The sequence below is a fragment of the Rattus norvegicus genome, chromosome 16 (genome assembly GCF_021556685.1).
Source record: "Rattus norvegicus strain SHRSP/BbbUtx chromosome 16, alternate assembly SHRSP_T2T, whole genome shotgun sequence".
NCBI lineage: Eukaryota > Metazoa > Chordata > Mammalia > Rodentia > Muridae > Rattus > Rattus norvegicus.
Window position 1 is genome coordinate 17496084 of NC_141549.1, and position 27241 is coordinate 17523324.

The window sequence follows — 27241 nt, forward strand, 5'->3', positions numbered from 1 at the left end:
CCGGCTGGCCAGTGAGCCCCAGGGACCTGCCTGTACCCTACCTCTAGTACTGGGATGGAAGCACACATCTGCACACAAAAGCCAAGAATTCTTTCTCTAGCTCCTAAGTAGGCTATTTGACACAACTTTTAAAAATACAGTATCCTTCAAAAAAGTACAAGCTGTAAAAACTATTTATATAAATATTTATTTACCTTTGTGTATGATGTGTACATGGGCAGGCATGTAGAGACTTTCCGTATGATGGAGATGGCCTGGTTAGTACATAGTATGTTGTCTGTGGTTTCCCAGGCTCCCGTGAGAGCTGGGCTCGGGCACCTGGTTGTGCTTTGTGCTGGTGCAGGATGCCAGGTGGCACCCACCATCTGCTCTTAATCAGCCTGAGTACACACACAGCTTCACTGTCTGTGTTCAGCTGGCTCGGGAGTCTGCTTCTTAACAGTTCCTGGAAAGCTGGCTTGCTCTTGTTTGAGATCTGCCTTCTGCACAAGGTGTGGACCAAGTACTGTGTTTCCTCCCTCAGTGTTGGGTCATTTCCAGTCTCCTGTAGCTGATGTTCTTAGCAGCTCTTCTATCAAAGAGAGGCCAGGTGGAGGAGCCCCAACCAACCTGCTGTCTTCAGACGGTTGGTCACCAAGACCCTTCTGTGAGGATTGATGACAGAAATGGAAAGTTGTGCCTGGCTTGCAAGTTTTCCAGTTATGTGGGTGGAGCAATGGCAAACTCACAGATGACACTTGTAGGAGCTGCATGCACTCAAGAAGGGCTGTGCACTGAACAGAGTCTTCAGAGTCTATTTTGCTACTTTGCTCTCGGGTAGCCTGTGTTGCTGAAGAGGCTAATTGTGCATGCAGACATCAGTTTCTGCTGTTGCTCCATGCTCTGGAGTGCTTTACGGGGCACAATGAGTGGTCTGCATGCTGCTTGCACCCAGGCTGGGTTTCTCATCTCCTGGGCCAAGTTGTGGCATGTGGTGGCACGTTCTGCCTGTCTTGGCTTATTTCAGGGCAGGCAGAGCCACTTGGATTGTGACAGGCTACCTTAGGTGTTGGGTATTCCTCAGGGAGCAGTAGGTCCTGTTTATAGGGAAATGCTTTGTATAAGCGGTGGCAGTGGTTGTGGGGTCTGCCCCACTGTCCCTCGTCTGAGAACACTGTGAATGGCAAACCTGGCCACACTGAGTTTGAGGCATCCACAGGGTGGTGGGGAAAGCTGCCTTAACCAGGAGACCATATGATCCACAAGGCTAATGGCACTGGGGACACGTACCTCACCAGGCTCCGTGACTTATCCAGGCATCAGCAAGGAAGACGAAGAGACTATTTCCCCCGAGCATGCCCTGCAGCACCCATTCTGTTCATGAGTTCCTTAACAATTTGCAGGGAGTGCACAGCACACTGAAGTCTCACAGATGGCTTGTGGGTGCCATCTGTGGCATGTTTTGGTTTGAAAAGCACAGCTTTCTTGCCAATCAACACTTCCAGAGTCTTTTAGGTTCAGTGAGCTTTGTAAATTTTTGTCTAGACTATTTCTTTAAAAAAAAAATAACAAAACAAAACAACAAAAAAACACCTAAAACCCACTAAGACACTGTTGGATTTTCAAGGGATGTTGGTGTAGGTTCTGAGGACTATGCTGCACAGATGTGGCTGAAGTTTACTGGCAGGCAGTGCCTAGGAGCTCTGGCAGTCACTCCATATATCAGCTTCAGGATACCTACCATTGGGCATGAACTGTGCTGAGATGGTTCTTCAACAGCCCTTGAGAAAGGGCAAATGACACAACACTGAGACCATCTGGAATGCCAACTTCAAGTAGCTGTGTTACCCGTGTGTTTCTCTGCTGTTGCCAGCTGGGGCAAGCACATCACAGGATGCTTACATGCTACTTACTACTCCACCCTACACAGGAAAGCGCCACGCTTTTGCCTTCTGTGGTCCATGTGGACCTTCCTGTCCTGCATGGACTCAGTCTCCTCACTGTAAAATGCACATACTTGGGTCCCATTAGCATCGATGCCTCTGGGAAACAATGGGAACTGCCAGCGTCGGGGATTTTGGTTAGCTGGGGGAGAAGAGGGAGTGGTGAGCTGACCTGTGGGGATACTGGAACTAGACTTGGTGTCTTGGTTTGGTTTCCTGTTTGAGCTTGTAGCTGGAAATTCCCCATGGGTAGTTGTTTCTCAGGCCCCAGGGGTTTACGAGCATAGTCCAGAAGGAGGAATCTGATGGTGCTGTTCTACTCACAGAACTGAGATTCACCATGATGTCTAGTTTCTCCTGCTGGGCTTCATTTTAAAGAGGACTCCAAGCCTTTGCTGGGAAGAGTTTGCAAAGATAGTCTGGTCTTCTGGAGAGGCCAGAGATGAGAGTTGATTCCAGATATGGCCACTGAATGGGCCTTCCCTGCCAGAGGATGGCACAAGGCAGTGCTGGGCAGGACAAGGTTACCCCACCCATCTATGAGAAGCCACCAACCTGGCATCCTCCACTTTGCCTCATGTACCACACAATAGTAATATTCAAAATCCTTTGGGTCAGAAATGATGGCTCCTTTACTCCTCAGCTTGCCCATTCCTCCTTGCTGAGCCTACTGTAGCCCCCAAAACCTGGCCAAAGCTGTGCAGATATCCCTGCCACATGTTCCCACTTCAACGTATGGCAAGCCAATGTATGAGCTGACCTGTGGGGAGACTAGGGCTCTAAGACTTGGTGTCTTGGTTCCCTGTTTCAGCTTGGGGCCAGAAATTCCCCATGGGTAGCCATCCTCTGGCAGGCCTCTCCCTGTACACATTAGCTTTTGAGTTAGTGCTGTTCCACTTGGGACTCTGGATGCTGTCAGAGGGATGCAGGAGACCTGCCTGGTGTTCAACCCTGGTGAGGTGTTATAGCTCCTAGGGTATACTTTTTGGCTCAGGTCTGTCAGAGCAGCTCAGGAGCGTCTGAAGATAGAAGACCTTGTACTCTGAGTTAAGTTAGGAAGTCCTGCTGACTGTCCCCAGCCCTGGAGGCACTGGCAGAAAAACATTCATTGTACCTCCACCTCCCAGAGTCTCCTAGAGCCAGATTTAAGCATGAAAGGAAATAGTCACTAGTAGAATAGTCACTGCCTCCTGAGGGGTGTCATTTGCCATGTCTGGGTCTCAGCAATGCCAGACCTGGTGTTTTCTGCCTGGCTTGCTTCTCTTCCTCAGACTCACAGTGAACTGAGCTGTAGGTGTCATGGGTTTGCCTACCAGGAATTGTGAGTCAGCACAGGCTGTAGCCTAGTAGGGAATGAAGCTGAGACTATTTTGGGCCCTTGGATCTTTGTGTATAGATAGGTAGGTCCCTGCCTAATACCTAATACTTAGTACATGTCATGGGGTGGTACCTTCCTGTTACCGTGACAAAATGCCCAGCACAATCAATTTAACAGTAGGAAAATTCTCTCTCTCTCTCTCTCTCTCTCTCTCTCTCTCTCTCACGCACGCACGCACGCACGCGAGCATCCTTGGACTTGCCACAGTGGCTCCTTAGATGCCCTAAGGCATGCACCCAGTGGCCTGACTTTGTCCACTGTTTCTCAATGCTCTATTATTAATATTCATGTTCCATCAGGGCCTGCGATGGTTCCTTGATGCACCCTTGTATGCACCCACAGGGATGCCACCTGCTTCCTTAGTGCCCCTGCTGGCCACTGCAAATGTGCCTTCCCATTGGAGCCACTGTACGTAGTAGGCATGTACTACCACACTGAAAGTCCAGCAATGCAAATGAGTAGGCAGAGCCTGTCACTGATGGGGAAGGGAGGGGAGGCAAGCTTGGCCATATTGCTTGCTAAGGTGATACAGATTGATCTTTGTCTATTCAGGCAGCACTGTATGCAAGTGCATGGCTCGAGGCCGGGTGCCGGAGCACTCCTTTTCGCCAGTTGGCAGGGTGCTTGGGAATATTTGGGCACTGGGAATGAGTAGAAAAGTATCAGGCTATTCTTGACAGCAGCAGGTTGTAAATGGCTCCCAGGCCTGCTGCTAGGACTTTGAGCTACAGACCTGCCCTGAAGCTGTCTTTCAGAGCACTGCCAAGAACTCCCCAGGCAGAATCAGAACAGCATTCAGGAGATGAGTGGGTGGGTGTTGACATACAGGTAAGAGGAACAACCAAGAAAAGATAGGGTGTCTGTTATGGTGGTGGCAGTGGATTAGCCTTAACAGCTTTGTCCTACTGGTTGGGCACCTGAGCCTACCTGACAGCTCACTTCTTCTCTTTTTTGCTTTTAACTTAGGCAGGTTAGCTCATCTTAACCACTGCTTTAATGCTTGGGCTTCTTACACTGACTACAGAGTGGCCCCAGCAGTGTGGACCTTGTAGGTGTGGCAGGCAGTTCCTTAGGTGAACGATCTAAGCTGCAGGGGAACACAAGGATGTGGTATTCCCCCAGGGTCTCCTGGAAGCCCACACTGCTAAGGTGGCCCATCAGGCAGGACATTGCCATGGGACATTGAGCACCTAGGCAGCCCCCCCCCCCCCAGACCTTGATCCATATAGTCCCCAGAAGGCACTATGGCTGGTCTGTGCGCTGCTCAGAATTTTGGGGGGAGGGGTGTTTTCCTATGTGCCAACCTAATACCTGGTTCCCCTAGGTGTTCTGCCCCCTCCTCCTGTCTGGAGCAGAATGGTGTCTGTCCAAGGACAAGGACTCTCTGTGCTGCCAGGCTACTGGGGCTTGGATCAGCAAGGACTGCTGGATTAGGAGTATGTGGGGACCCAGGGCTCTAAATATACCAGGGTGAGGTCACTGGGTGGAGATGAAGCCGTGGAGTAAGCTCAGGAGCTCAGCGGTACCAAGATCCCAGGCCAGGGGACACTTGTCTTTGTCTTCTCTTGGGAATGATCTCTTTGCATGGAATCTCTGGCCATCCCATGTCAGAAGTGAGTATAGGAGCCATGTCTCTAGGTATGCTACCCACCCATGGGGCAACAGGGTCAGTTGTTGTAATGTGGATGTGTTTACAGCCCCAGCCCCAGATGAAATATCACATGTGGAGGCCTTTGTTCCCAAGGAAGGGCCTGCCTTGGTGACAGAGGGATGGCTTAGTGAAAGGCTGTGGGACAGTACAAGGGCTGCTGACTGCTCTCGGCTCACTACAGCTTCTCTCCCAGAAGGCAGAGCCCTGAAGCAAGGGAGGTATGGTGGTTGCCTTCAGCGGAAACGGGCAGACTAGAAAAGCTGGGGGTATCCATGGCCTATAGGCTATCTACCTCCTGGTCTGGGAACCAATCTAGGCCTGGTACCTTACCTGACAAGATATGGCTAAGGTGTGGACTAGAGACAGGAACAATTCTGGGTTATCCATGTGAGTCAGCTCTCTGATATGATCAGGATTCTGGGGCTGGTACTGAAGAGAGAGGTCTGGGACCCCAGGGACATGATGTGCTCCTGAAGCTAGGAACAGCATTTAGGTGACAGTCAGTAAGAAAATAGGGACTAGGACTTGAATTCTGTTGGTGTCTCTTATGAGTAGCTTCTCTAGCCTTAGGCTATGGGTGGGTGAGACAATCAAAACATGAAGGGACTCAGCCAGCAGAGATCAGGACAGCAGGAGACCTGAAGGCCATCTTCTGGTTACTGGGTTGCTGTTGCTTGTGGTATGCCTTATGGAGCAACCTCCTGGGGGCTAGCTGACACCTGCTGGAGCCACTGTTGGGCTGTTCCTCAGAAACAGTCTGTAGGGTTGCAGGTGATACTATATGCTGTCAACATGTGGCACAGAGAGGATGGGGGTGCTTAGAGCTACAGCCGGCCAACTTGTCTACCAAGAGCCTGCAGTGCTATGGTACTATATCCCCTGTGCTCTGAACTTCTGAGGAACACCTATTATTCCACAAGTGTAGATCCTCTCCTGCACCCATTTTGGAGCTTACTTTTAATTTGCACATTTCGGTATGGGGTTCACTGAAGTAGTTTGCCATGTACATGTGTACGGAACACATGTGTGCAGCTCAAGTCGGTGCAGGGAATCATCACTTCCACCTGCTCACTGAGACAGGGTCTCTAAATCAAACCTGGAACTCACCAACATGGCCAGTCTCACTAGCCATATGCATCTTAATATGTTTCTTTTTTTAAGATTTATTTATTATATATAAGTACACTATAACTGTCTTCAGACACACCAGAAGAGGGCATCAGATCTCATTACAGATGGTTGTGAGCCACCATGTGGTTGCTGGGAATTGAACTCAGGACCTCTGGAAGAGTAGTCAGTCAGTGCTCTTAACCGCTGAGCCATCTCTCCAGCCCAGCCACAAACATCTTATAGTTTATGACATCTTGCTTTGTCTCCTCTTGCTCTGGAGACTCTTCTTCAGACCTTCCCACTCATGCTTTGCTTCTGTGTTGCTGTGTTTGCCAGTGTGGCTGTGCTGCTGGGATGTCCAGTCATATCTAGCATAGCTTTTTGGTCCTACTGTTTCCAGAACAACAATCCTGGCACCTGCCCAGTGAGTCTGTTGTGATCAAAGAAAGAAGTCAGCGATGCTCTCTTGCTCTTCCCTTCCTGCTCCCACTTTCTCCCCATTCTCTTCCCCTCTCCCTCCATGTGCTTATGTCTGGCCTCTACTACTTCTCTGCCTCTACTGTCCTCTTGACTCCCCTCCCCATGTGTCAGTGATGTGTGGAAGGGCTGGCAGTCGATCGTTAGCTTCTTGTCACCATGAAGCTTAGCACTAGTGCTGACACTTCTTGTTGTGCATAGAGCCTTAGTGTCTCTGGTCTTCTCTCATATGGCTTCATGGGGCTGCATGTTGCTCAGGTGGTGTTCCAGAGGCCCTCCTGGCCATGTGACATACAGATTTTATAATTTGTGACATCTTGCTTTGTTGAGTCTCTATGAAGACCTTGATACAGTCATCAGGTTGACTGGCTTATTGTTCCTATCTTTCCTTTCCTCTGAGGCTTTGTATGTGGTAAGTCCTCTAACCTAAGGGCCTCACAGCAGAGCCGTCTGTCAGACCAAGGGCAGGTCCCTTTTCATGAGCACCCTGATGGCAGTGAGTGTGTGTCTGTGTGTGTGTGTGTGTGTGTGTGTGTGTGTGTGTGTGTGTGTGTGTGTGTGGTGCACCTGCATGGATAATGCTGAACCCTGGGAGAGTGTAATGGGAGTTTTGGTGGTGCCTGGTGCTGGCACCTTGCAGAGCCCTGGGTTGCTGGGTTTTCCATGGGAGCAGGCGAACCCCTGAGCTGATACATGGTTCTTTTTCTTCAGATCCGGAACATGGTGGCAGTATTGGAAGTGATCTCCAGTCTGGAGAGATATCCTATCACCAAAGAGGCACTGGAGGTGAGAGCCCTTGCCTGTACCCTGGGCGGAATGGGAGGTGAAGGTAGCCCCAGCCAACTTTTCTTCCTGTGGCTCTTACTGGACTTTCCAAGAGTGGAGGCTTCAAATCTCACAGCCGGGCTCCTTCCCATACTGTGCACACCTCATAGCCTTTGTTGACATAGCCTGAACTGTGCTTTAGACAACTGGTTAGTGGCCCTGTCCTCTCAGTGGGTAGCAGGTCTCAGGCCGTATAATGTGCTCACCCAGGTACCCTGGCAGAGCAGCCTTGTGGCCTTGGTAGCACAGATTCTGCAGGTACGTGGAACCAGCCTCTTTTTAAGAAAGCCACCGGATTCTAGATCTAAAGATTCGTGCTGCCACAGAGTACTGGATATACCCAAGCTATATCCAAGAAGCTGGCCCTAAATAAGTATGTCACTCTCTTGGTTGTAGGAGACACGACTAGGGAAACTCATCAACGACGTCCGTAAGAAAACCAAGAATGAGGAGCTGGCCAAGCGGGCCAAGAGGCTGCTGCGGAGCTGGCAGAAGCTCATCGAGCCCGTACACCAGAATGAAGTGGCACTACGGGCACTGGCGGGGGCTGCAGGCTCTGCCAATGGGGGTGCACACAACTGCCGGCCAGAGCTGGGAGTGGCTGGTGCACCCAAGAGCATCCATGACCTGAAGAATCGCAACGACATCCAAAGGCTCCCTGGGCAGCGGCTAGATAGGCTGGGCAGCCGTAAGCGCAGGGGGGACCAGCGTGACCTGGGTCACCCAGGGCCACCCCACAAAGTTTCCAAAGGCAGTCCTGACCCCCTGGTCCCCAATGCATCCCCTCTCCCCACCAATGGGATCAGCGGGAGCCCAGAGAGCTTACCCAGCCCCCTGGATGGGAGTGGGCACTTGGGCCCTGATGGCAGCCGTCTGGAGCTCAGCGAGAACGAGAAGCACAGCACCAAGATCCCCGTGAACGCCGTGCGGCCACGTCCCAGCTCCCCTGGTTTGGGCAAGCCCCCAGTTCCCTGCCTGCAGACCAAGGCTGCACAGTTGCAGCCATTGGACAGGGCGGATGAGCCCCCAGGCCCTCCCTATCCCAGGGGGTCCCCTCGCTGCTCCATCAGCCCCCGGAACTCACGGCACGAAGGCTCCTTTGCCCGGCATCGGAGCTCGTATATACCCAAGGGCCCAGTGTCCAGCCCTTCCCCCCGGCCCCAGCCATTGGACACCACACAGGTACCATCCCCACTCCCGCTGGCCCAGCCGCCCACGCCCCCTGTGCGGAGGCTGGACCTGCTGCCTAATGCTGAGAGCCCTGTGCACTGGCCAGAGCAGCCCGAGGGCCACCCACGGCTAACGGGGCCAGCCTGCAGGGCTGGATTGTCCCCAGATTCCTCCAAGGCGGACAGTGATGCTGCCTCTTCGGGTGGCTCGGACAGCAAAAAGAAAAAAAGGTACCGACCTCGAGACTACACAGTGAACTTGGATGGGCAGGTGGCTGAGGCAGGCGTCAAGCCCGTGAGGTTAAAAGAGCGGAAGCTCACCTTTGACCCCATGACAAGACAGATCAGGCCTCTGACCCAGAAAGAGCCAGTTCGGGCTGACAGCCCCGTACCCACAGAACAGCTGCCTAGGACAGAGCTGGAGCAGCAGGAGGCCAAGGCCAGCCTCCAGAGCCCTTTTGAGCAGACGAACTGGAAGGAGCTGTCGCGCAATGAGATCATACAGTCCTACCTGAGCCGCCAGAGCAGCCTGCTTTCATCCTCAGGCGCACAGACCCCTGGTGCACACCACTTTATGGCTGAGTACCTGAAGCAGGAGGAGAGCAGTCGGCAAGGGGCCCGGCAGCCCCATGTGCTGCTGCCACTGCCCACGCCAACTGACCTACCAGGGCTCACGCGCGAGGTCACACAGGATGATCTGGACAGAATCCAGGCCCAGCAGTGGCCGGGGGTTAACGGGTGTGAAGACACACAGGGTAATTGGTATGACTGGACACAATGTATATCGCTCGACCCTCATGGTGACGATGGGCGCTTGAACATTCTGCCTTATGTCTGCTTGGACTGAGCACCTGACCTGGCCACCATGTGCATTCCCACCTCGCAGGGATTAGGCTGGCCAGCTGGGAAGACGAGCATGAGGCTCGCTCTCCACCCTCCTTTTTTGAAATGCTGCTACCAGTTTACTAACGTTGCAAAGGAAGGGCCGCTCGGGGGAGGGGCAGATGGCTGAGGGAGTCTAGAACTCTATAGTAAGTCAGCTATGAAGCGTTATTCCCCATCCCAGAAGAGGTGCAGAGCCATTCTTAAGCACCGAAGGAGGGACCTCAGTGGCAGGCAGGCACAGGAACCCTGTGGGAGAGGTTACCTTAACAGCAACAGACGCACATCTCATCTCTGCATCTCTTGCTCTTTGGCCATGGTGTCTCTGAGGCACGGGCCACTCTGGAGCCAGTGGGTTCTTTTTTTGTTTTTTTTTTTTTTTGTTTTTTTTGTTTTTTTTTGTCCCCCTCGTGTTGTGTGCTGGAAGCTTCTCTGCTGTGGTGAACCCTGGCATTGGGTGGGTGGGCCAGCCTCACCCACACTGCACAGTCGTCCACCCATTTGTATATGGTTTCAGTTCAGTCCCAGTTCTTAAAGAAATGCTGCAGAAACTTAAGTTTTGTCGTTTATTTCATCCTTTTTCCCCTACCACCAGCCAAATGACTTTTCCTTCCCTTCTTTCCTTTTCTGCACAACTCTAGGAAATGCCATCTTTCTAGAGTCTGTATAACCCTACAAAGTTCCCGAGGGTGCTACTGGTGTGAGTTGCCCTGCTGGGCTAGGGGAGAGCCGTCTGTTTGCTGGAAACACTCATAACCATTCCTTTAGATTCGTTTGCCTTATGGTTGTCATAAACTCGATTTGCAAAAACAAGGAGCCTTAGTGAATGTACAGTACCTAGACTTCTGTGTTCACGCAGAAGGGAGCAACTTTGCTATTTGGTCCAGTAAGTGGACAACTTGTGATATAAATGTGGAAATAAAAACATTTGCACAAACCAGTTTTGGAATAATTTCTCATTTGCACATGAACAGCTAAATCTAGCCTTTACTAGATTCTACTATGGGGAAGTCACTGGAGCCCACAACCATACCCACTGGGCCAGACTAAGTGACATTCCTTTAGCTTTAATTTTGTAGCTGCAGGCCAGGGTCTGTCTCTACTTGCTTTTCATTGATTCATGGTCAACCACATCCCCTGGGTCACCCACCTAGAAGAGCCCCTGCTGCAGGCAGTGTAGCTCCTCTTAGTGACATGGTGTGCACCTTCCCTGCCCACCAGTACTTTGCTGACATTGCATGACCCAGATGTACAGGACTACTTTCTGGCCTCGGCTCTGGGCTAGCAGCTGCAGGCAGGCTCGAGGCTGCCTCCATACCTGACAGGTGCCCACTAAGATGTCACCTCGTTATAAAGTAATGATCTAGCTTTCTCTTCTCCCTCAGTTAATAAGCCAAGATTGGCTTTCTAGTATTTTTTTCACTCTTACTATCCATATCTGCTTAATTTCACAGATGAGTTAAGTTACTCATAAAACAGCTGCTTCATGGTTTGAGCCTTAGAACATACTTTCTGGTCTGGTCGGTACCACAGCCAGCCCAGAATCAGTTTCAGAGCCAGTAGGAGGAATTTCTGAGGTTTGTTGCAGAATGGCCCCACTCCCATTACAGGGCCATTTGAGGAGGTAAAACCCCAGCTGGGTGGCCCTGGGGTAGTGTTAACTCCTGAGCACAACTGTAGTGAAAAGGCTTCCAGAGTTGACCAGGCCCAAATCCAATAAGCGATAAAAGCAAGCACAACACATCAGTGGAGCCATCTCACACTGCTCTGTCCAAAGTTCTAGTTCCTCTTGTGTCTACTTTACGACAAAGGGTTGTACACCAAGTTGAAGGGGAGCTCAGTGTCCTGTCACCGGATTCTTAAGACTCCTGCTTTGGGACCAGGCCATTTACTACTCAGATCCCAACTCGCAGGAACTGCCACCTCTGTGCTGAGTATCCAGCAAATCCCAGAGTATACAAAGCCTACCCTCAAGAACAGGGTGAGTAGGTCGGCATGGTGCTCGGGAGGCAGAGGCAGGCAAACAGGAGTTGAGACCACTGAAATCTACAAATCGGGTCCAGGACAGCCAGGGATGTTACACAGAGAAATCTTAGCTCGAAAAACCAAAACAAAACACGGGTGAGGTGGGAAGACACCCCAGCATTCAAGGAGACACTGTAAAGAAGAATATTGAGGTCGGCGAGATGGCTCAGCAGATAAACGGGGCCAGAGTCAATTTGGTTCCCTGGGTGCACATGGTAGAATCAAGTCCTCTGACCTCCATATGTGTACACACACTCGTGTCCGCCTCCATAAATGAATACATTTTGAGGAATGAGACCAACTTTTCCCACAAACACTTAAAAGCACACGATCTTCAGAATCGACTTTTGTAGTCTAGGATCACGGTGCTGAAGTCTTGTCCTGCCTTTGTGTGTTTTGGCCAGCAGCCTCCGCCCGGCATCGTACGGGTCAGCAGAGCTCTTAAGACACTGTCTCAGGAGGCGCCTAGCCCTGGGTTTCGCTCGGTTGGTCTGTGAGGGGAAGGTGACACCTACCGCACCGCTTCCGAGGACCCGGCGTTGTCCAGAGGATTTACCACAATCGGTTTCTTTTTGTCCTAAAAGATTTTAGTCCTGTCTGCACCCCAGACACGTCGCTTCCACAGCCTCAGGTGGGAGGGGCCGCATCGCCCCGCACCTCTCACGGAGGTTCCCCGCAGTAACCAGAGAGCACGAAATACTCTGGGCGCATGCGCGGGAATCAAGGCCGGTCTTCCGGGTTCGGCCCCGCCCCCTTCCGGGAGGCGTTCAAGTGAGGGTGGAGCCCTCACCGAAGACGTGAGTATGGGCGCGTTGGCTGGCGCGCGACGATGACGCTCGGGGCGGTGGCCAATGGCGAGCGGCGATGACGCACAGGGCCAGCGACCAATGGTAAGCAGGTTTTGCCGGCGTGCCCGCCCAGGCTGCCCCGCCCCCGGCCCGGGTCCGGCGGTCGTCGGGCGCGAAGGGGCGGCCGCTGGGGCAGGATGGCGGCGGCGGCAGCTGCGGGTCCCGGCGCGGGCGCGGGGATCCCGGGCGCGAGTGGCGGCGGCGGGGCGCGCGAGGGTGCGCGCGTGGCGGCGCTGTGTCTACTATGGTACGCGCTGAGCGCGGGCGGTAACGTGGTCAACAAGGTGATTCTGAGCGCCTTCCCGTTCCCAGTCACCGTGTCTCTGTGCCACATCCTAGCGCTGTGCGCGGGGTTGCCGCCGCTACTGCGCGCCTGGCGCGTGCCGCCCGCGCCGCCCGTGTCCGGTCCCGGACCCAGCCCGCATCCGGCGTCCGGCCCGCTGCTGCCGCCGCGCTTCTATCCGCGTTACGTTCTGCCGCTTGCCTTTGGCAAGTACTTCGCGTCGGTGTCGGCGCATGTCAGCATTTGGAAGGTGCCGGTCTCCTACGCGCACACCGGTAGGTGCTGACGCGGCTGCGCGTTGTCTGGGACTTCGAAGTATGGGTACAAATGCGCGGGCCGTCTGACTGAGACCCCGCCAAGGCGCGGCGGATTCTCAGGTTGGAGAAGGTCTGAGGAGTTTACCGAGCGCCTAGCAGAATTGACTCTCCGATTGGGATCGGGAGGAAGCCTTACAGAAAGAAGGTCCGGCGTCGGTGTCCAGGTTGCCGGGACTGCCCACTGAATGCCTTTTTCTCTTGCAGTCAAGGCCACCATGCCCATCTGGGTGGTCCTCCTGTCCCGGATCATCATGAAGGAGAAACAGAGCACCAAGGTAACCCTGGCAGAAGCCCTGGGCTAGGCGGGATTCCTAACCGGGCCAGACAAGTTGATGACGTGGTTGGACAGTGGCATCCTCTGGCTTCCTGTCAAAAAAGGAAGTAAAGGTGTCAGCCTTCTGTGGCCTCACTAGTGTTCCGCACTCACCTTTAAGACAGCAGGTGTGTGTGTGCGCGAAGGGGAGACATCACCAACTAATCTCTTGCTTGTTGTCCCTGAGCTCCACATCCCTCTGGGGTCCACTGCTCTTTTCTGTTTTGATTCCCTCTCCAGGATTGCTTGTAGGTGATGTCTGTCTGGTTCCATTTTAGCAAGTCACCAAGAAACAAATTAAGTTGGGACAAGTTTTTCTTCTTTTATTTTTAAGTTTATTTACGTATGTATGTTGTACCTTGCCATGTGTATGAAAGTCAGAGGACAGCTTTCACCTTGTGGATACCTGGGATCAGATTCGAGTTGTCAGGCTTGGCCGTGATGATCTTGCCTGTTGAACTATCATGCCCTAGTTTTCCCGTCACCAGAAAGAATGGTTGGTAGGGGTTGTCTGGAGCTGATGTGAGATGCTGGGCAAAGGGAGTTTGACCATGGCAGAATCTAGCCAGTTCGTAGAAACTAAAACTACGAAGCCTGGCATGGTGACATGGGTCTGTCGTCCCAGCACTCTGCAGGCAGAGGCAGGAGGACCTCTGAGTTGGAGGCCAGCCTGGTCTACATGGTGAGTTCCAGGACTCCATAGAGAGACCCTGCCTAAAAATTAATTAGTTAGTTAATTAATTGGAAGAAAGAAAGAGAAAGAGAAAACTGTTGTAGCTCATGTGGAGCCCTTACTAAGAACTCAAAGGCCATGGTGTGACCCCTGTTTTGAACCAAGGAACCTTGGGTTGTAGTTATCTGGATGTGGATCATATGCATTGCCCAGAGCTCAGAGCTGCCTAGGGAAGGTGCCAGGCCAGGGTATTTACTGGCCTGGGGCTAAAGATGAAGAATCAGACTTGCTGTGTCCTATGCAGTGGGGCTGCCGATGTTCAGCTGTAAGGTATCTCACTGTGTACAAGTGCTCCCTGTGTGCTATAATTGATGCACCTGGATCAGTGTAGAAACTGGGCACCTCTGGCTGAGTTTTGTCCTCAGGCCCAACTTTATCCTGGTGAGCCCTGTCTGCACGCCATGCCAGGTGATATTAGATAGGACTAGCCTCCTGGGGAGTCAGGGTTGCTGGGGAGGCATCCAGGTGTGTCACCTGATAGCACACCTTGTGTTTATCAGTTTTCCTGGTCACTGGGGACATTGTACCTAGCTCAGGGCCTCACAAGTGCAGGATCTGAAGATTGTTCCTCTTGGGCAGAGAGCTGCCCTGCAAGGCAGATACGTCAAGCCAGGGAATCCCTGCTCTCAGGGGAAGACATAGGACAAGGAGTCCTACACTGGGCTATGGCCAGGAGTGCAGGGCCAGGAATTCAAGTTCCCTTTTGCTCCTGAACGCTGCTTTATTTGTTTCCATGTTTATTGTTTTGTGGGTACACATGGAGGCCAGAGGACAACTTGCACAAGTTGGTTCTCTCTTTCTACCAAGGAGTCCTGGAGATTGAATTTAGTCAATTTTGAAGGACTTTACCAGCTGACTCAACTAACTGGTTGTTTTTGATACAAATGTCACTGTGTAGTCCAGGCTGACCTAAGACTGGAAATCCTCTTGGGTTTTTGCCTAGTTGGGTTTTGTTTGGTTGGGTTTTGTTAGTTTGTTTGATACAGGATTTGAAATAATTCTGGCTGGCCTCAGCCTTTTTTCATTTATTTATTTATTTCCCTGTGTACATGTCTGTCTGTCAGTATCTGTGTCTGTGTGTGGTGTTATAGGATAGCTGTGGGAGAGTCCACTCTCTCCTTCCACCATGTGGGTCCCAGGCATCAAGCTCTGGTCGTCAGGCTTAGTGGCCTTTAGTTTTCAGCCGTCTCAGCAGCCCCAGACTCTTAGTAGTCCTCCTGCCTCAGCTTTCTGAGTGCCAGGTTGCCAGGCATGATATACCATGTGAGGTGCAGGCAGCATTTTCCAGGGTAGAAGGTGGGTTCCCCAGGCAGCGTACAGGGCCCTGAGCTCTCCTGCAGTTCTGAATGGTGGGTAGCCCCCACCCACCTGAGCCCCTCTGACCTCCTGCAGGTATACCTGTCACTGGTCCCCATCATCAGCGGAGTCCTGCTAGCCACTGTCACAGAGCTGTCCTTCGACGTGTGGGGGCTGGTCAGCGCCCTGGCAGCCACGCTATGCTTCTCCCTTCAGAACATCTTCTCCAAAAAGGTGTGTTGGCCCTGTCCCTGGCGCAGGTCGCCTGAGGGTGGTGGCTTCAGGCAGACTGATCAGAGCAGACCTTCCTATGCCTACTGTCTGCCTGAGTCTCTGTCCCTTGTTTTGTTTTGAAAGCTAACCCTCAACCTAACCTGCTCTTCTATCTCCTGTTCCTTTTCTTTTCTGTTTTCTTGCTTCATTTTGTTTATATTTGTTATGTGTGTATACAAGGGCACCTGTCGTGGCCTCAGTGTGGTGGTCAGAGAACAACTTACAGGAATCATGTGGGACCTGAATGAGGTCATCAGGCTTGGTGGAAAGTCTTTACAGAGCTTTACCCACTGGCCCATCTCACTGGCTCCTCCACATCATCCCTCACTAAATCTGGAACCCAGCTCTTTCTTGTCCCATGATCCCCCTGGATCTGCCCGCTGTCCCCGCCACCAAGTGCTTGCGTTACAAATGTGATACCATGGCCAGCTTCTGGGTGGGTCCTTGTGCCTCCTTTCCCTTCCCAGGGTCTTGTGTGTGCCCTTGTGCTGAGCTGTGCTCACTGGCCCTGTCTTGACTGGCCATGCACATTGGCTGTTGCTGTGTGGTGTTAACCTCACTGCAGAGCTCTCAGTCATGACTAAGGCTCAACACCACCTCAGTACTATGGGTCTGCTTGTTGGCAATGTGGCTTGTTTCCACTTTTCATAAGAAATACATTTTCTGCATTTCTTATGACATGTTGCTGAGCATGCTGTTGACTGGGGCATCTCCCTCTGTTAGGCCTAAAGTCCATGGTTTGGGGGTAGGATCTATTTCTGGCTTTTGACTGGCATTGCCTGGTAGTGCTCAGACAGGCTAAACCAATCTAGATTCTTTTTTTTTTTTTTTTTTTTTTTTTTTTTTCGGAGCTGGGGACCGAACCCAGGGCCTTGCGCTTCCTAGGCAAGCGCTCTACCACTGAGCTAAATCCCCAACCCCCCAATCTAGATTCTATTCACAGGGATTTCAGCCAGGTATGAGGCACCTGCCTGTCATGAGCATATTTGGGATGAAAATGGGTTTGTTCTGAGTGCCAGGCCAGCCTGGACTACAGAGCAAGACCCTATCCCAAAAACAGATGCAAAAAAAAGAGCGGGGTTGGGGTCTCATAGTACCTGGGTCACATATCCCCTCCCTGGCATGTTACTGGGTTGGTTCTGGTCTTTCTCTCTCAGCTTCTTACCCATAGGACAGAGTCCTATTCTAGGAATGGCTGTGTGTCCTTTATATGCAAGCCAGCTGGTCTGATGCCTGAGCTCAGGTTCCAGTCTCAGGTCGGGAACTGGAAACCCAGGCCTTAATGCTGGAGTGTCAACAGCTCTAACAAGGCGCTCTCCCCTCAGGTGTTGAGGGACTCCAGGATCCACCACCTGCGGCTGCTCAACATCCTGGGCTGCCACGCCGTGTTTTTCATGATCCCCACGTGGGTTCTGGTGGACCTCTCCACCTTCCTGGTCAGCAGTGACCTGGTGAGTTGGGGCTGCTGAGAACGTGAGTGTGCCTTGGCCAGCTTCTTCAGCGTGTGCTCGGTTGGAAGCTGCAGCCCTCCTGTCCATCCTGAGGAATTCCTTGGGCATCTGTGCTAGTCTGTTTTCTGTTCCTGTAACAGAGCACCTGAGGTGTGAGTCCTGACCTGAGTTGTAAGAGAATAGGAATCTTTAGCTCTCAGCTATGGAGACCGAATGTCCAGCACGGAGTGGGCTCTTCCTGTCATACCACGTGACAGTGATAGGAGCCTATGTGGGAGGGAGAAGACGGTCTCTGAATATCAGCCTGACTGTATCAGTCAGCTTTGGGCACTATGACGGAGTGCCTGAGGTTATTGGTTTGGGGAGAGGAAATGTTTATCTTGGCTCAGGATTTCTGTGTGTGTGTGCTTGGCCCTGATGCCTTGGGTCTGTGGTAGGAGCACATAGGTGACAATGTCTCTGTGAAGACTGGTGGAGCAGCTGTCTATAATAGAGCTTCATTTCAGCATTTAGTCTCCTTAATTCACAATATGAATATAAGTAGGTGGGCTAAAACCCTAAATCCTGTGAGCAGCTATAGGAACTCAAGCTCTGGGAAAAAGAGGCCAAACCCCTGCAGTCTTATACACAAGCACCTTACCCCCCAGTACATGCACACACTTGCACATCCATGTATGCATACTCAGGAGCACACACACAGACACACACAGGCACGCATGCTCTTACTAGTGTAACGCTGGTCAGTCTGGATCTAACTGTCCTCCAGGGCCTATGTGTGTGGCCCCCTCTAAAAGTTGTTGAAGGTGGTGGGTCCTGAAGGAGGTACAACTTGGTAGGAGGAAGTAAGGACTTGGGACATGTCCTTGGAGGGGACCTCTCTCTTCCTGTTTTACTCTGCCTCTGCTTCCTGTTGATGAAGTCACCTCTGCTAAAAGAGCTTTTTGCCAAAGCCAATAGGTCCTGAACTGCATCTCCAGAAGTGTGATTTAGGGCTAGCTATGACAGGACAACGCTTACCCTGACCCCACAAGGTCCAAGCTCCACCCAGCACTACCCACAGAAGGCAAGATGAGAGTCAGGAAATCAGTCATTGGCTACATAGCAAGTTTGAAGACAGCCTGGGCTACATGAGACCCTGTTTCCAAAGAGAGCTGTCAGTCAGTCACAGGACATGCTGGCAGATTAGCACCATTTAGCCCAGTTCTGTGTGGAGGGGCTGGGAATGGCGGAAGGATGCATGGGAGACACAGGAACCCTGAGAGGGAATCCTGAACATAACACGGGATTTGAAGGAACTTGAGAATCCTGGGAATGGCTGGGAGGGAGGATGCAGATAGGAGGATCAGGACATGGGGCCACCCTCAGAGACATAGTGAATTTGTGGTCAGCCTGGGCTACATGAGACCCTGTCTCAAAGGGAAATCCAGGAACCAGCTAGTGGGACCTGTAAGCACAGTAACCCAGAGGCTGGATGGAGCCACTTGGTAGTAAGCGCTCAGAGTAAAGACCGTTCTCCATGGTGCTAGAGTTTGAAGCCTGGAAACCTCAGCATTCCATACAGAATTCACCCTGTGTCTTCTGCCGTGTTGGTCCTGGGCAAATTACAGGGACACCAGGAGACAGATCAGCAGGTACAGGTGCTTGCTATGCAAGCCTGAGGACCTCTCCATCCGTAGGACCCACATAATAGGCAGAGCCGATTTCTGCTGCTGTCTGCTGACCTCCTCAGGCCCCTGGGTGCCCTCATAGGTACTCAGACACAATGATGTTTTAAAACACAGAAGTGGTGGTGTGTACCTGTCACCCCAGCACTTGGGGATACAGAAAGGAAGATTAAGAGCTTAAGGTCATCCTTAGCTAAATAGACCAGCCTGGGTCACATGAGTCAGAGAGAGTGAGAGTGTGTGTGTGTGTGTGTGTGAGTGTGAGTGTGTGTACTTTGGACCCTTCTCCCTCAAACCCTCTGTGCTGAGCCACCCCTCCTCGTTGCAGCTCCCACCCATTATCACAGCAAGCTCCAGCTGAACAGTGCAGAGATCCGATGGGAACCCAGCCCTAGGGGTACATCCACATCACAGCTCCTGCATCCGAGGCTCGGGGGTCACCTGCACAGAGGCAACAGGGAGATTTAAGAGCCAGACTAGCAGGAAGTCTGCTGTGAAACAGCCTCCCTAGAAATGGCTTCCGAAACAAGACAGGAACCAGGTCAATGTTAATGGACATGTTAACGTGAGAGGAAGAAGACCGCACAGGGCTCACCCTAGACATGGAACTACAGACAGCTGAAGAGGGAGAGCCTCTCCCAGGGCTGAGGACACACAAAGAACAGAAACAGGCTCAGCAGGCTGTAGTCATGTGTGTGACCTGGTCACAGGCATACATACGTAACAGCAATAGAGTAAAGGGCTGTCAACTTAGGGGTATATCAGAGGGACTAGAGGAAGGAAACGGATAGGAGTGAAGCAGTTTCATTTCAACTGGAAACATTTCTTAAAAGGAAAAATCAGATGGAAATCCTAGAATGGCAACAAGGCCTGTGAGTGACTGCGGCCTGTGGCCATAACAGTGCAGAATCAGCAACTTGAAGGTCGGTCGGTAGAGACTGTCAAGTGCATTGTGGTGCCATGGCTCAGCAGTGACCAGGAAGATTGAGATGAGAGGGGCCTGGCCGCATGTTGAGACTCCATATGAGCCTATGCGTGAGAATTTACAGCAACCCTGTTAGCTGGACTGGGAACAGCCTCTAACAAACGAAGACAAGTTGGTTAGGCAGGTCACTGTACGCTTCTTCTATGAAGCTGAAGTCTTTTGCCAGGTCAGGGCTCCTGGGAGCAGAGCAGCATCCCAGGTGACCCCAGCCAGCTCCTGTCTAGCACCTTGGGGCTCTAACTTAGATAGGGCAGTTCCCGTCCCCTAGGAAGCACTGGGGTGCTTTATTACAGGAACAGAAAGTACGCCCAATTTCTGCTCTGCAGTTTTCTTTCCCTTCCCTTTGGGGTGTGGGTGTGGGTGTGTACCAGCAGTGTGTCTCTTGTGCTATGCAGGTAGAGAAGAGAATCCATCCTCCTGCATCTCGCTCAGTAGCTGCACCTTGTCTTTCTGAAGTAGGATCTCACTGACTGGCTAGGATGGCTGCCAAGCCCTCATGATCTGCCAGTTTCTGTCACCTGAGCTTCCTGCCTCTAGCAGTGAGGCTCTGCATACATGCAGCTCTGCCCACGGTTTTTTTCGCATGGATGCTAGGGCTTGGAACTGGGGCACTTTACCAGCCTCAGCTTGGTAAGACAGGGCCTGTGTCCTGTATTAGGTAGCCTAGGGTCTTGAGACTCCTGATCCCCCTGCCTGAGTATGGAATATGCATGTACCCACCACACTGGGATTGGAAGCGCAGTATGATTTGGTGGGTTCTAGGGGCCATCCATTCGAGTCTTTCTCCCAAGATCCTTCCCTTGGTGCCAGCTGACATTGCCTGCTAACCACCATGTCCAGCACAGGGCCAGCTGGGACCTGTGGCCCCACAGGATGGCTAAGGACTGGCAGGAGTCCAGGAGTGTGAGTGTAAGATCCTGAGGAAGCTGATGCCCAGGGCCTTCCAGTGTCCCAGTGTCCCCAGGTTCTTCCTGAGGACGGGTGTGCTCTGGGGCTGTGTTCTACTGTCTAGAAGCCCTGCCCACCACTGACACCTCTCAGGGAAGGTGGCAGTAGTTGATAATGTCACTCAGATCCTTGGGTTTGTCTGCTTTGATGCTTTCACTTCTGTTTTGTGTGGGATTTGGGGCTGAGATCCACGGCTGCATGCATGCTCAGAATTTTCCACCACTGAGCTGTGAGGACAGTTTAGACACTATGAGGCAGGGGTGGGATCCCTGTAGCACACTGTACCCTGCCACACACATACACTTTTGATGGCCCTTTTAAGAAAAATTATTAAATATTATGTTTGGGTGTTTTGCCTGCATGTATGTCCACATGCAACGTGTGTGCCTGTGTTCCCTCAAAAGTCAAAAGAAGCCATTGGATCCCCTGGGACTGATTACAGATGATTATGATCCGCCATGTGGTGCTGGGCATCTAAGCCAGTCCTCTGGGAGAGCAGCCAATGCTTCTAACTGCTGCCATCTCTGCCACCCTTTGGTGGCTGGTTTTGCATCTCTCACTTGAGAGATGGTACTCGACCACTGCACCATGCAGTGGGGTAGTCAGGCCGGTTAGAGGTCATGTGTGTAGAGCCCCATGTGAACTGCTGAAATGGCTCTGAGGGTAAAGGTTCCTGTTGCTAAACTTGTTGGTCACCAGTTTGAGGCCAGACAAAATAGTCTCTACGTGAGACTATTTAAAAAAAGAATTAACCACCTGCTGCCCATGGTAACAGTGCCTAAATATAAATGTGCCTCTCCCCCACTGACGCTTCCTGTCTGTTTCCACAGGCCTATGTGTCTCAGTGGCCCTGGACACTGCTGCTTTTGGTGGTTAGTGGCTTCTGCAACTTTGCACAGAATGTCATTGCCTTCAGCATTCTCAACCTAATCAGCCCACTTAGCTACTCAGTGGCCAATGCCACCAAGAGGATCATGGTCATCGCTGTGTCCCTCATCATGCTGCGCAACCCAGTGACCAGCACCAATGTGCTGGGCATGATGACTGCCATTCTGGGTGTCTTCCTGTACAACAAGGTGAGCATTGGGTGCCACTGCCCCCCAGCAGGCACAGCCTCAGGGAGGGACAAGGAGCCAAGGGAATGAGAGGGTTGGGGATTCTGGCTGTACGTTCCAGAGGTACCTTACAGGGTGAGTTGGTTGTGTGTGGTAGACAGAACAGTATGGCAGCAGGACTCTAGAACTCACTATCTTCCAGCTCTACACCCTGATCTTTAGGGTCATAGGGCAGGACCAGAAGCTTTCTTTGTGTCTTACTGGTTTTGGAACAGTCTTGTGTAACCCAGAGTGACCTTCAGATTCTGACCCCTGTTCCACCTCCCTCAGAGTGGAATGACAAGTGTCTGTACTTAGATCTGTACCCTGATTTATGTAGTGCTGGAGATGGAGCCTAGAATGTAAGTCTTTCTTTTTTTTTTTTTTTTTTCCTTTCTTTTTTTCGGAGCTCAGGACCGAACCCAGGGCCTTGCACTTGCTAGGCAAGTGCTCTACCACTGAGCTAAATCCCCAACCCCGAGCGTAAGTCTTATACAGTGTTCTACCACAAGAGCATCCCTAGTCCTTGGTTTTAGGGTGATTTATTTATTCACTCATTCATTCATTCATTCATTCATTCATTCCTATTTGTTTCAGTTTGGTTTTTAAAGTCTCATGTAGCCTAAGATAGTGTCAGACTTACGATGTAGCTAGCCTAGTAGTCCTGCCCTTCCTGCCTCTGGGATGACATGTCCTCCTCACCCAAAGTTCCCTGTGCTTTTCATTGTTCTCTTCACACAGACCAAGTATGATGCGAACCAGCAGGCCCGGCGCCATCTCCTTCCTGTCTCCACGTCAGACCTAAGCAACAGAGAGCACTTGCGGAGCCCGATGGAAAAGCCCCACAATGGTGCACTGTTCCCCCAGCAGGGTGACTTCCAGTACCGCAATATCCTCCTCACGGACCACTTCCAGTACAGCCGCCAGGGCCACCCAAACTCCTATGCTCTCAGCCGACATGATGTCTAGGCCAGGTCAGGCCTCCCGCACCACCTTCTTAAGCCCAGCAGCTTCAGAATATTCTGGCAGCCTGACTGAGCACGTGACACATGACAGGCCATCAGGGGAGCTCTGGGTCCTGGCCCCTGATGGGCTGCAGGACGTAACCTTAGTATGGACAGCTGCAACCTCTGGGCAGAAAAAAAGAGCCACAGAGAGACCTGGTTTGCCTCCAGCGAGAGGCTGCTCTGTATTCGTGCACAGGGTCGCTCCTGGCGTATTTCAGAGGTCTGGTCTGAACTTCTGGTGACAGTAGGGACACACTCTGTGGAACTGCTATCTCTGTGACTACAATCGTGAAAGCTAACAGGAGGTGGCATCTGGGGCATCATGGAAAGGACAGCAGGTCTATAGCCCAAAGGGATGGAGGGCTGACATGGGTGGCATTACCTGTCCCCGACGGTTCCAGAATGCCCCAAGGCAGTTGGCCACTTGCAACTAGTACTGCCCAGGGCCAAACCTACAGTGACCATCAGCCCATCAGCTGTGACCTTCTGCTTTGTGAGTGCCAAAGTAGGACACAGCCCTTGGCCTCGGGGGTACCTTGGACTCTAGAGGAGCTGCTTGGCTGCCCCACCCTTCTGATGGCACAGAAGGCCAAGTGGTAGCGATGACAGTTTCCTCAGAACCTAAGTTTCTCTGGGGGACATTCGTCAGTCATGCACTATGCCATGGCTAGTCAGCGGGAGGGAGCCATGTTGACTCACTTTAAAATAGGGGATATTTGTTGCTAGAGCCAGTCCCTCCCAGCTCAGTGGTGGCAGCCACAGGAGCAAGAAGAGGTATCCACACTCCAAGTAGAGTGTTGCTTGTCAGTGAGGAGACCACGTGTGTGTTAGGATTTGAACTGTGGCCCAGTAAATGGGACACCAGGAAGGCCTTGGTTTTTTTAGTGAAGAATCACTTTGAGGCTGGGTTGGTAGAGTGCCTGCCTAGAGTGAGTGGGGCCTTAGCTTCTGTTCACAGAATACCACATAGTGGTACAGGCCTGCCATCCTAGCACTTTAGAAGCAGATGCAGGAGGATCTGGAGGACAAAGTCCTCATCTACATAGTAAGTTCCAGAGCAGCCTGGGCTACAATGAAAGCCTGTCTCAGGAAAATGATCAGTGTAGGAACCTGTCTTAGTGGTACACATCTAGGGGCTGAGTCAGGAAGATGGCCATGAGTTTGAAGTTAGTCTAGGCTACATAATGAGGCTTTCTCTGAAAAGCACAGTTTAGGGGTTCATCCTGGCAGCCCAGGTACTTAGGTACTCATGAAGCAGAACCAGCAGGCTTTCCCAAGCCTGTGAGCATACGGCTAGTGTGACAATTCAAGGAAAACCTGCTGGCAAGCAGAAGTGTAGGTTGAAGGGGCATCAGGCTCAGCTGGGGGTATCAGTGGGTCTCAGGGTTTTTGGTTTTGAGACAGGGTCTCATAATACAGACCAGGCTGGCCTTGAACTCATGGGACATACCTGTCTGCAACCCGAGTGCTCGGATTCTTTAAAAGCATGGGCACCACAGCCAGATGGAGTCCTCCTCACTAAGCCTCCCAGGTTGACCTTTGATTCTTAGCATTTGTGCCTCCTCCATTGCTAAGAACTGAAATGACAGTCATGGCACCTCAGTCCTTAACTTGTGATTCTTTGTGTCCCTCAGCTTTTGATTACTTGGGAGTTTTTATATTGAAGGTTAGTTTATTACCTTAGCCTCCTGCTTGCCTGAGACTCGGCAACCCCAGCCTCGGGACAGTCCCATCTGCCTCGCTTACTGGTTTTCAGATGTTCAGACCCCGCCACTGAAGAGTGGAAAGGAGGACCTTCGTAAGGTAGTCTGTTGGGTTTTCCTCACGGGGGAAACTTGGCTTGAGACACCTGGCACTGCAGAGGTCTCCGTGGGTGACCCTGACTCTGATCTGGACTCAGAATGAATTATGTCTTTTTGGATTACCAAGATGTTCCTGTAATTTGTGTATTAATGTATTTTTCCTTTTCTAGGGAGCAAAAAGGCCTGTCTTACTTTTCTTAATGGTTTATAAATTAATAAATGGGATATACTTAGTTCTGTTCATAGGCTCGCAGCAAGTGTGAACCCTGGAATGGATGAGACAATTAGGGTAGGCCAGATTCTCAGATCAAAAGACAAACAGCTGGGGCGACAGCTCTTGCTATGGTGCTTACCTGCGTGCATGAAGTCCTGGCCACTCTCAGCACCACATGAAAGAGTGGCACATCTGTCACCCCAGTACTCAGGAGGCTGGGGCAGTTAGGATCAAGTTCAGTGTAGAATCTGGCTATATAGTGAACTGGAAGCCAGCCTGGGCTATATGAGAGAAACAACAAACAAAACATACTTGACATACAGCTTACCTCTGTTCACTCAAAGTCCCATTCGCCCTACTCATGTCTTACCAGCCCTACCCCACTAGATTCACCTCTCCAGTCCACCTATGCTGTGGTTGATTATAGAATTTATCCCTTAGCCACATACCCTTAGCCAAAATACTGATCCTGACCTACCCAGCTCCTTCATTTTACAGAAGGGGAAACTGAGGCTTCGAGTTGTGAATATCTGTCCATTATTAGAGCACTTGGGGCTTTTATTTCTTTGTGATAGTATCTGCCTATTTAGCCCAGGCTGGGCACAGTAGAAGATGCTCCTCCAGCCTTGGCCTGTGTGCCTGGAGGAGCCGCCATACCCAGCACATTACTTTGTCATCTATTCTAGGGAAACCCAAAACTCCCTTGAGAGAGGCAGCAGATGAAGGGAAGTACTTGAGACTTGATTTCTCTGCGTGTTGGGAGGATTATGAGCAGTGGGCTCTTCATGGCCAGACCCCAAGCTCCCAAACCTCAGGTCTGAAACAGGAAACCTGCCATGCTCTTGCTTTCCATTGTTGTCATCCTGAGGATCCTGTGTCAGACTGTACTACGGGAGTAGTGTTCCTGGTTGGCATTAACCAAAAATAAATGGTGGTCTCCAGGGGCTTGAGTTTGGTTCTGGTTTGTCAGGGTCTTGTTCTATGCTCCCAGCAGTACAACCCACAAGGAGTAAAAGACTGAAAATCCCGGGCTGGGAGGACAGCTTGGTCAGCTATTTTTGGCAGGTATGGGAACCAGAGTCGGGATCCCCGGGACCCGCAAAAAAGCTGGGCAGATCCAGCTCCACCTGCCACCCTAGTGGGGGAATCGGGTAAGGGTCCCAGGATCATGGGCAAGGGCTGGCTGCTGGCCAGGTACAGAGTGAACCCTGCCTTGTGTATGCGGTGGAGGGCCAGTGAGATGCTAAGTAGGTAAAGGCAATTACTGCTGAGCCTGGCAATGTGAGTTCAGCTTCTGGAGCCCACCTGGTAGGAGAGAACCGACTTCTTTAAGTTGTCCCCCGCCCTCCACACTTTTGCTGTGGCATGCACACACCTATACAGAAATACCCTAAATAAGTATCTTAAAATTTTCAGTGTGCTGGGCATGGCACCACACACCTTTGGTCCCAGCACTCAGGAGGCAGAGGCAAGTTTGAGGCCAGCCTGGTCTACAGAGTGAGTTCAAGGACAGCCAGGGCTGCACAGAGAAACCCTGTCTCGAAAAGCCAAAAAGAAAAGAAAAATGTAAGTGTGTGTAGAGCAGTTAAGGAAGAGCCTGATGACCGGATGCCGACCTCCAGCCTCTGCATGCACATGCATGCTCCTATAGATATATATGGGTATCCACACATGTAAACAAACAGGTGTCTGCACACGTATATAGACCACATATATATGCAAGGCAAAAAGTGTTTCTGCCTGCCTTTATTTTCATGCCTGTATGTCTAACAAGCTTTGTGTTTGCATGCATGTTTGTCAGCTTTCATGTGTATACACACATGTGCATAAATGTTCACGTGTAAGTTTATTGCTGCTGAGGCTCCTGGAGCACCTCTGTGGCTTAAGCTAGCTTATGCTGCACCAGGATTCAGTTCCTACAAGACGCCAGGTCCAGCTACTCCTCAAGGGCAGTCAGGGCACCCATTTCCTTATCTAACCTCCTCTGCAGCCCAGGCTGACCTCTATTGATCCTCTTCCTCAGCCTCAGGAGGCTGGGCCAGTGAGCCCCATGGCTCTTCCTACTTCTGCCTCTCCCGCTCTAAGATTAACCACCCCTGGCTTTTTATGTGGGTGCTGAAGACTTGAACTCAGGGCCTCATGCTTTTGTAGCAAGCACTTTACCCACTGAGTCAGACCTCTAGTTAGGGGACAACAGGCACCTGTACATGGATGTGGAGGCAGGAGGTTGGTCTCAAGTGTCCTTGGGTGCCATAGGTCTCCCATCTTACTTTTGGAGGCAGGGTTACTTACTGAACCTGGAGCGCAAAGATTTGTAGCTCCAGTGGATGTGACGCCAGCAAGCCCCAGTCATTCAGTCTCAGCTCCCACAGCACAGACGTGACAGTCAAGAGCCACTTCTGGCTTCAGTGGGTTTGAGGCAGAATCCAACTCAGGGCCTCATGCTCGTTTCCACAGCAAGTGCTCTTAGCCACGCAGCCCAGCCTGACCCTTTTCGTTGTTAACCATTTATTTAGTGTATGGGGTCAGGGAGGATTAAGCATGCTACGGTGCATGTGTGGTGGTCAGAAGGCT

The 27241-nt window shown here is 51.6% G+C and overlaps 2 protein-coding genes and 1 long non-coding RNA gene across 5 annotated transcripts in view; 2 read left to right on the forward strand and 1 right to left on the reverse strand.

Annotated features, from left to right (window-relative positions):
- The window catches only part of Med26 (mediator complex subunit 26), a 49918-nt gene extending 38957 nt beyond the window's left edge, over window positions 1-10961 (forward strand). The window contains 2 exon segments of the mRNA NM_001107300.4: window positions 7250-7324; window positions 7760-10961. Of these exon segments, the coding sequence (NP_001100770.2) occupies window positions 7250-7324; window positions 7760-9379 (1695 nt within the window). The 3' untranslated portion in view covers window positions 9380-10961.
- On the reverse strand, window positions 6095-12142 carry LOC134482462 (uncharacterized). Its single transcript, XR_015640251.1, has 2 exons — window positions 11955-12142; window positions 6095-6491 (listed from the first exon to the last, which is right to left on the reverse strand). It is a non-coding gene; the product is annotated as an uncharacterized LOC134482462 (long non-coding RNA).
- A 232-nt stretch (window positions 12143-12374) lies between these two features.
- Slc35e1 (solute carrier family 35, member E1) lies at window positions 12375-25611 on the forward strand. Of its 3 annotated transcripts, NM_001109107.2 has the most exon segments (6): window positions 12408-12845; window positions 13092-13162; window positions 15326-15463; window positions 16828-16953; window positions 21381-21626; window positions 22386-24694. In NM_001109107.2, coding segments are annotated over 6 exon segments (1230 nt in total). In that variant the 5' UTR covers window positions 12408-12424; the 3' UTR covers window positions 22614-24694.
- The last annotated feature ends 1630 nt before the right edge of the window (window positions 25612-27241 follow it).